The sequence below is a fragment of the Anopheles nili genome, chromosome 2 (assembly GCF_943737925.1).
Source record: "Anopheles nili chromosome 2, idAnoNiliSN_F5_01, whole genome shotgun sequence".
NCBI lineage: Eukaryota > Metazoa > Arthropoda > Insecta > Diptera > Culicidae > Anopheles > Anopheles nili.
This window is the reverse complement of record NC_071291.1, coordinates 45583352-45592217: the sequence shown is the minus strand read 5'-3', so window position 1 is coordinate 45592217 and position 8866 is coordinate 45583352. Positions and strand designations below refer to the sequence as shown.

Genomic DNA, 8866 nt, shown 5'->3' with positions numbered 1-8866 from the left:
CGACGAAGGGTTTCTGCTTTTGTATCTTCTTTTCCACCCCATGCTTGGTGGTGGTGGTGGTGGTGGAACCCTTCCACAGGTGCGCTGGGTTTCGGTTTCGATGGCACCGATATAAACTGCCGTTATTTATCATCTCTTGACCATTTCTGCAATGCTCCAAATAATCCCCACTCTGCTGGCATGTTTTGGCGATGTGCTTTTTTGCTTCGTTTCACACCTGCTTCAATGCTCGATCGTTGGAAAGATCCTGGCACTGATATCCTTCGGAAAGGAAGAAGGTACATCAGACACTGCACCGCGTACTGGCGTGTTTACTGACTTTTACCAAACTCCATCGGTCGCGCTAGTGCGGGATAAATTCAACCATAATTGCATATTTTAACTAATGCGAGCTATGTGCTCGAGGTTTTGGTGGAAAAACTGTGCTCTCACCACGACTACGAGCTCGCTTGGACACGGGGACAAATGAATTTGTTAACATTGCAACGTAATGCCAACAAACCACCGACAAATCGAGTTTTGAGTGGGGAACATTGGCTAAATAAATGCATTTTTATTTGCATTACCGTGCACCGTTTACACCGATGCTAAAAAAAAAGTATACCACCGGCCACAACAACGACATCGACAAACACCGATCATGTGACTAAGTAAATAGCCAAACGCTTGCCAAAGCGATCTAAGGTAAACAGTTTTTCCCAATTCCGAGCCATGCAGCTGACTCGAATGCACTCGGTCAGGTCGATGTGGTTTAATCCACCTCACACCAAATGTGCTAATCGATTATCCTTCGCTGTGTGACCTGCAAGCTGAGCGCAAATAACGGATTATCATTACAAACAGCACCGTTCGCAAACGCAACATTACAGTACGCCTGTTGAAAGGCTTTTAATAAGCGAAAAAGAAGAAACAAAAACAAACACCCAGATAATTTTCAGATTTCATTTCGGTAATTGTTGCATTCAACGAAACATCGACATTTGTTGACGGTAAACGAGAAATAAATTGTTTTAGACATGTGGTTTTACCTCGTGGTACGAATTTATCCAACAAACTTCTTTCCCTTATGACTATGTTCCGCGAAGCCATCGTGATTTGTTATCCTCGATGGTAGAAAAATCTCTGGGATGTGAAATTCGTTTGCCTGGCTACTCACATTGTAATCATTGCGGCATCCCAAAGTCTAGCAATCGAACGTGTATATTTACTTTTTATTATAGAAAAGCGAGACACCTTCCCGTGCCTGGTTGGTCCATTGCAGTCAATTCCAAAAAAATGATATGACGCTTGAAATAGTCAAATTCAGAGCCATGCTGTTAAGTGGAAAAATATATCGATACCCTGCTTCACACTAAGCCCACCGCCTTGCAATGTTTTTCTGTATATTAATATTTGATACATTCTTTTAAAAATGCACATACTTCATTTCGCTGGAATGTTTCATCCGTTTCTCATGTGGGGCAATATTGTCGTGTTGAAATATTCGGGTTTTAAATTCACACCGACCAAATATGCGTCTCGTTTTGTGCATATTTCTAGTTTGTGCTGCTTTTATCGTCAACGCTATTACTAACCATGGTGTATTGGAAATATCGTATATGCGCGAATAGAACACCACCTTTTTTGGACTCGATATTTACCTACAAAACAGCGTAAAACATATATCCTTGTGCACAAGTTTAATCAAAACACCAAATGAATGCTAGAAACACTGAGGTGGTGCTATACAAGGATGAATTTCGAAGCATTCCTCATCGAGATATCGCTGTCCGCAAAAACTTATAGAAGAATTCTCAGCGTACTCTTTCCGTTACTTTAAAGACCATCAAACACGAAGCAAAAGCAGCCCATTTTAATAATTTAAAACTCCCACAACTGAAATCGTGTTTGGCTAATATCGGCATCAAAGCCATCGGCCAGCTTTAGATTCTTCAGCTAATATTGACTTTAAACTTTAACATTGATAAACACACTCGCATTTTGCCCACGGACCGATAGCATCGTTGAATGACTAGGATTAAAATTCCAGCAGGGGACGTAGCATGAGTGCTTTTGAATCTGCATTACTTTATGTGTAAAATATCAGCATGCTTTTATTTCCGAATGGGATGTGTTCGACCGAAAAGGTATCATGTTTCAGAATTATCGCCATCCCCTGGAGCAACGTGTAGTATTATGGATATTGTACCTAGAATTGGATAAATTAGTTTTTTCATGTCATTTTTACCAATGCTTATTTCAAATGCGGTATGGTCCTACAAATTTAAAGTGGGGATAAATAGATGCCTCATACCGGTACTGGTTCAGTGATATGTTTTTCAGTGATATGAACCCAGGGAGAAATATGAGTAGTATCAAAAACCTCTCACAGTATTAGTACACAAAATATGACTCACCATCAGCGGGTGGTGCAAATGCATGTTTACGTTTGCTTTTAGTTACATTATGTAATTTGTTTTTTTTTTTTCATGATTACAACATGTATTTATTTTGTGATACTAGCAGCATGCTTATTATTCCCCACTTTCTATCGTCAGTAAGGCTAACATGTTTAATTTGATAGGATCCATTGCTAATCCAAATGACGACGCAACGACGCGACGTGGCGCCCTATATTTTCACTGATGAAAATATCGCCTCTACGCTTTATTACAAATTTTCCACCAATGTTGGAATTGGCTTTAATCATCCTTCATATTGTTGTGATTGTTTTTTTTGCATCAATTTAATGCTCACTAAACACACATTACTGCACGTTCGGCTGAAGTGTGGAAACCCAATTTAAAAACCCCCTCAACTTGAGCTTACCCTGAGCAGCCAGCAGAGCTCCGGTTTTCCCCCCAGCCCGAAGAGAAAGTGTAACCATTTTTCCCAACTTTCCCCGGGCGTGAATAGACGCATTTTGGCTCCCCAATTTTGCTGGTCCAAGTGCAGCTTTGACAAAATGCCCGCAAAACACATTCCTGTGCCGATGGAATGGTATTGTGCATATTTCTTGGTTCGCTTTTCAAACGTCCAAAAACACCCAGCCTGCAGTAAGGGAGGAAAGAAAGTAAAAAAAACCTGGCCTCCATGACCGCGCCTGGCGAATTTAACGATTTGCCATGTTTCGAAAAGTTTGCCCCGTTCGGAGAATATTTTTCTGCCGGCGCAGCGTTCGGCACCATTTTATAACCGTGGGTTGGAGAGAAAAAAAAAACCGTCGAAATGTGCATGTCCGCGGGAAGCACAATCTTGAAGAAGCAAACCGATCCGATTCGCTCGCAGTGCCCGGGAAAGCCGGGTGGGAGCAAAAGGTCGCTGGGAACGGAAAAAGTCCCAACCGAAAAGAAAGGAAAGTTTCGGTCGGAAACTTTTCCACAAGGGTCATAACGACGTGGCGCGAACGCAAGCCGATTGTGGCGAGTTAAGCACTGATTTGCCTTGCGGAGGCCGACGGCTATCATCCGCATGAGTGCCACCGTCGTTGGCGGTGACGACCGGTGAAACTTGCCGCTCGGTTGGACTCTTCCGCCCATCCGGAAACTCACCCACCGTGGTCCGAGTCGCAGACGCAGGAATTTTCGCATTGATTTATAGTTTTATAGTTTGCGCCAGAGGCGAGCGCGAGCGCGAGATTCAAATCATTTCCGCTGCGGTAAGAAATTATGCATTCCACTTCACGGTGCGAATTTTATTGCTCCCTCATAGATCAAACCGGCGACACTTTTCACGCAGTACCGGTGCGGCGCTTCTGCGTCATTTGGTTTTGCAATTTCCAGTTATTAGGTTACCTGGTTACCTATCTCTCTTTGCGCTACCGGCACGTTTCGAGCCACTAATCTGACACCATACCCGGAGAACACCTTTCGTTTATACTCAACACCCCAACGGCCTGCTACGTTTAGACCGATAAATCGATGATCTACAAAATCTACGAAAAGTGAGGTTAGAAAAAGAAACCTCGAAAAACCGAAGTTACCGATGGCTTATTTTACGTTAACTTAATGCTAATCTTATTGATTATCGGCCACGCCTAGCTACCGAGTTTAACGTGGGGGTAGAAAAACGCATGATAAAACTTAAGTTTTCATCGCCCAAGGTACCACAATTGTCGGTTAAGTAATTCATTCCTACGGCCACCAGCGTGCATTGAGCATTCTTGGAAGCTAACAGTAACTACTCCGCGATCGTAAGTACACTAAACCCGTTCTTGGGCCAGTCCAGCATCTTGGGTGGGCAGATCGACACCATCGTCCTTAGATCGCTTCAGCCAACGTGGAGCCAGCTTGATCATGAGCAGCGCGCCTAGCGGTGCGGTCAGGATGATCGCCAGCACCGTCACGATCAGCACCGTTTGCGCTCGGGCGTACTCCTCTTGGGCGTTCAGACTCCGGGCAAGATCAAGGGCGGCTGGTCCAAGGGCAGCCTGAACGGTGGCCTTCGGTAATCCGGATAACGTGACGTACGCTTTCTCTCTCCAATCCAGCTCGCTGCCCATGGTGCAAAGATACGAGCAAACCAACCGTAACTGCAAAAAAACCCCAAGCAAAGGACACGTGTTCAGTGATGAGTAGAGCTCCTCGCTGGAGCAATATTTGACACCACGGAACGTACCAGCACCGCGACCAGCAGCGTTATCGCACCATACAGCACAGTTTCGCCGGCGAGAACGGAAAAGTTCACCTCCTTCCCGATCAGCGAGAACGACACCGGCTTGAGGAACTTCCACAGCAGGTCCAGGTACATGCTGACTTCGTTGCACTCGGTTGGGGGTCGTTTACGCCACCCAGTACCCGCAACGAACGCCGTCACAATGCACCCAAGAGCGCCAGCCGATGGATAGCCCACCGTTTTGCTACCAGCCACCGATAGCGTCCCGGCCAGCGCTACCATCGAGAACCGCAGGCCGTTGGTGTATTTCTGCAGGCGGTCGAAGCACACGGTGTGTAATTAAAATTTCAACGTCACGCCACAAAAACGTCGGCCAGCAAAACGCCTTACCGCGTGATAAGAGGGCACGTGCAGCAACGCGAACCCACACAGGCCACCGTAGACGAGCCCAATCACGATACCGATCGGTCCCTGCAGGATCTGGCTGGTGAGGTCTCCTGGCGAAGCGAGAGAGAGAGAGAAAAAACGCAAACCATGAGCCAAAAAGCGCTCGAGCCAGCCCGCGGCTCGTTACCGCAAACTTACCGGTGGAAAATATCACCCCCAGAATGACACCGAACAGGAAAATTGCCAGCACATCATTACAGCTTGTCGTGGCGATGATTAATGTGTGAATGCCCTTATTCAACCCGAGCCGTTCCTCCTTCAGCCGCAGCAGCACAGTCACGACGACGTTCGGCGAGATGGCCGTCTCTACCAGGCTGTGGAAAGGGAAGAAGCAAAAAAAAAAAGCATTTAAATTTCAGCGCATTTTTATCGTCCTGCGTCTCCCCGAGCGCTGGCAACACTGGTCCGCAGGGATTTGTCCTTCCCGGGGGCGTGCAACAGAGCGCGGATTCGAGCGGCACCATTAAGCCCGGTTGATGTTTCGGCGTTTGGCCCAAAGATAGTTCGAAAGGGCTTGGTGGGCAAAAGCGTCCTCAGAATGCCTGGAAAGCGACTGGCCAAAAGCACGACTGCTGCAAATGACGGTTCCCATTTCACGGGCCGCGCTTGGAGTTCGTTTTTCACGAACGCTGTGCTCCGCATTTCATCGAGTGGAAAGAAATTGATTTCCATCAACAGCTCGGGAACGCATTCACACACACACGCACACGCACACCCTGGTGAGCCAAATGCAGCAATCCATTTAGGACCTTCCACGGGTTCGCAATGGCGTAATAATGAACCGTAACCATGGTGGGGTTCTTTTTTTTCTCTCTCTTACGCTTCACCCACACCTCTTAAAGAATCCCAGGGTTTTTTTTCCTCGCAACCCTCCGCACATTTTCCACTTGCGCTCGGTATGGTGCGGGGTATTTTTGTGCTTTTTTCTCTCTCCCCCCCCAACCCCTCGCAGCCGGTATTACTTCGAGCACACCGAGTAGTGGCCTTCCCGGAGCCGCGGCAATGGAAGGAAATGTTGCGCGAATCCTTCCATGGGTTTAGAAAATTCTTTTCTTACCCACGGGTTTCCCAGCCGGAGTGCCTTTTCCCGTGAAAGCTCGTGCTCGGATGAAGCCGGTTCGCTTCCGGCGGAACGATGAAACGATGGAATGGAACAAAACGGGTGCTTGGGTGGTGCGGGATACAACAACAAAAAAAATCCGCCCGCGCGCGCACACTTTCGAAGAAGGACCATTGTGGGAAGTTCTTTTATGTGGCTTTTAGTGCATCGCAGCTTCCATTAGCCGGAGGCGGGATCCTACCCTCCTGGAACCACCGCGCCCGCCCGTCGCCCCCCGGGATTCGCCCTTACAAAAACCGAAACCGTGGCAGCTGCGTTTAAAACCAAATTAAAGGATTTAACCCCACGCGACTCACCCCAACAGCACACCCCAAAGCCAGGGCAACCCGAGCAGGTAGTGCGAGAGTATGGCCACGGTCGCAACCTCAGCCGCAGTTGGCACGAGGGTGAGCAGCATGATGAAGCGAAACAGACTCCGAAGGGCGCCATAGTCGAGACCGAGCCCGGCCAGCAGCATTATGTTGACAAGGGCCATCTCACGCAGGAACACCTCCAGCCGCTCGAACCCACGGAAATCCGCCCAACCGACGTTGGCGTACAGCACGCCCCAGAACAGCATACCCAGCATGTCCGGAAGTCCGGTCAGTGCGACGACCATGCCGCACGTTTGAGCTCCAACGAACAGAAACACGAGCCGCATCAACCCTCCGGCAGGGTGTGTCAGTTCCGATGGTAACAAGCAGGTTGCTACGGCCCACAGGAACGCGAACACGATCAACAAGGCGACCGGTTGTGACGTTGTTGGCCAGTTTCGCTCCACCGAGGGACATCTGTGGAGTGAGAAGAGAGGTGTCTGAGAGTGCACGAAGGTCACACGAAAGGGTCTCGATGGTGTTTGTTGCTGATACTGCTGCTGCTGCTGCTGCTGCTGCTGCTGTTGTTGTCGGGCTTTATCCGGGAACCTTCACACACACGGGACTGCAACGCACCATCTTCACTAACCTTTTCCCGAGGGCACTAAGAGTGACATCAAGCCGTAGACGAACCATTCTACCCTACCGACTGGCGTTGTCTGTTGGATCTGTCGCACTCTGAATTAGCGATCTGGTCGATGAAAAAGCGTCTTCTTCGAACCGTTCGTTCGAATGACAAACGCAAACACAAACAACCGATGGCGATTGAGCTGTCAACTGGAGCTGGCACACCAGCCGCCTACTAGATGCTGTTTACGGTCGAAATCTAATCTCGGCATCGTTCCCGTCACACTGTAAGATAACACAAGATCGTTTATCACCGGCAGATGCCACCAAAGTACGTACCTGCGTGTGAGCATCGTTTGTTCCGTTCGCGGATGCTTATTAAAACCATCGAAAGGGCCGCCATCGTCTGCCGCACTTTGCAGTGGAAATGAACCCTCGGAGTTGAGGTTTGTTCGCGTATCCTGCCGCTGTTTAACCATTTCCGAAGGGATCTCCACCGGACGTGGATCGCCGTCAAACACCTCGAGTCCTCCTTCGTTCCTGGCCGCGGTGTCTTCCTCCACGAACGTGATGTAAACTGTGCCATTGACGAGACAAGCAACCCGCGTTAGCACCAAACAGCGAGAGATAGTTTGCCTCGAATTGACCGATAATGGCCACCAATTGTGCTGCCATTCTCGATCACTACCGGTTTTGAGGCACGAGCTCTAAGCTACCAGATTCTCGAGACCATCGCGCTTCGTTGGCGTTATCAATTATGACTGATTAATTGTGGACGGCGACGGCTCTATCGACTTCAGCAGCCCTGCCAGCCAGTACACACACTCACACACACGCACACTTACTTCTCGGTGGTGTCGACGATTGCGTCATCGAAGGCGTCTTCCGGTGCGTTCGAAAGCTGCGTCGCGAGTACTGGGAAGCGATCGCGGCCCAGCATCAGCTGCTTTTATACGCTCCGTGTCGGCACGCAGGAACCAGATTAAGGGTGCGTTTAATTACGTGTGCTGTTTCGTTTTTTATTTATCTTTCGTTTGCATTGCTCTCTGCCGAGATCGGGGCCGTGTTCGGCAAACATTTGCATTAGGCCAAACCGGAGCGAGTAGACTCGAAACTCGCCCGGCTCGACAACGCTAAATGATGGATGCTAACAACCTTCGGTGGGCATTTCCGGTAAATTGGGCACCGGTGAAAGGGCTTTAAAGGAAGCCACTTTCCCCACTCAGGGGTGGGTTTTCTTACCGATGCAGGGCTACCGTTCCGATTGCGAGTTTCCACAGCCCATCAATACTCCCGAGAGCCGGACCGTAAGGAAAGCGTTCACTGCAGTGGTGCTGTATCATTCGCCCTATCCCGCCCACCACCCCCAATTACACCAATGCGGGCGGTAATTTTGGGGGAACCGAACTCGTTGCGAAGTGAAAAGCTGAAACCCCCCGAGTGGGGCTTATAAACGGGACGCTTGCACACAGGAGGAGACACGACACGTGATGAATGCACCAGCCGCCTTCGATCTGCGGGACAAATTATGCAGGGCTTTGCAGGGTTTGCAGACCCCTGGGCCCTAATCGTCTTATAGAATTTGGTGATGTTACACAAAACAAAACAGCTCCACCTCGGAACCGCGGCCGGTGCTTCTCCGGCGAGCCGCAAACGCCTGCCCTGCACCTGCAGCCTGGTCGAGACAATTTTGTAGTGCTTTCCTTCCTCAACCCACGCGATTCCACCCACGGTTCCGGTGGTCAACCCGTGTGGGGGGAGGAGAGATGGGTGCGGTCAGTGCCGA

The 8866-nt window shown here is 49.3% G+C and overlaps 1 protein-coding gene across 1 annotated transcript; it reads right to left on the bottom strand.

The window, feature by feature from the left end:
• Positions 1 to 4180: 4180 nt before the first annotated feature.
• LOC128724078 (sodium/hydrogen exchanger 9B2) lies at positions 4181 to 7953 on the bottom strand. The gene is made up of 8 exons (XM_053817845.1): positions 7926 to 7953; positions 7420 to 7657; positions 7317 to 7365; positions 6457 to 6953; positions 5179 to 5354; positions 4984 to 5090; positions 4597 to 4902; positions 4181 to 4510 (listed from the first exon to the last, which is right to left on the bottom strand). The coding sequence occupies exons 1-8, from the start codon at positions 7951 to 7953 to the stop codon at positions 4181 to 4183; spliced, it is 1731 nt and encodes a 576-aa protein (XP_053673820.1).
• Between the last annotated feature and the right edge of the window lie 913 nt (positions 7954 to 8866).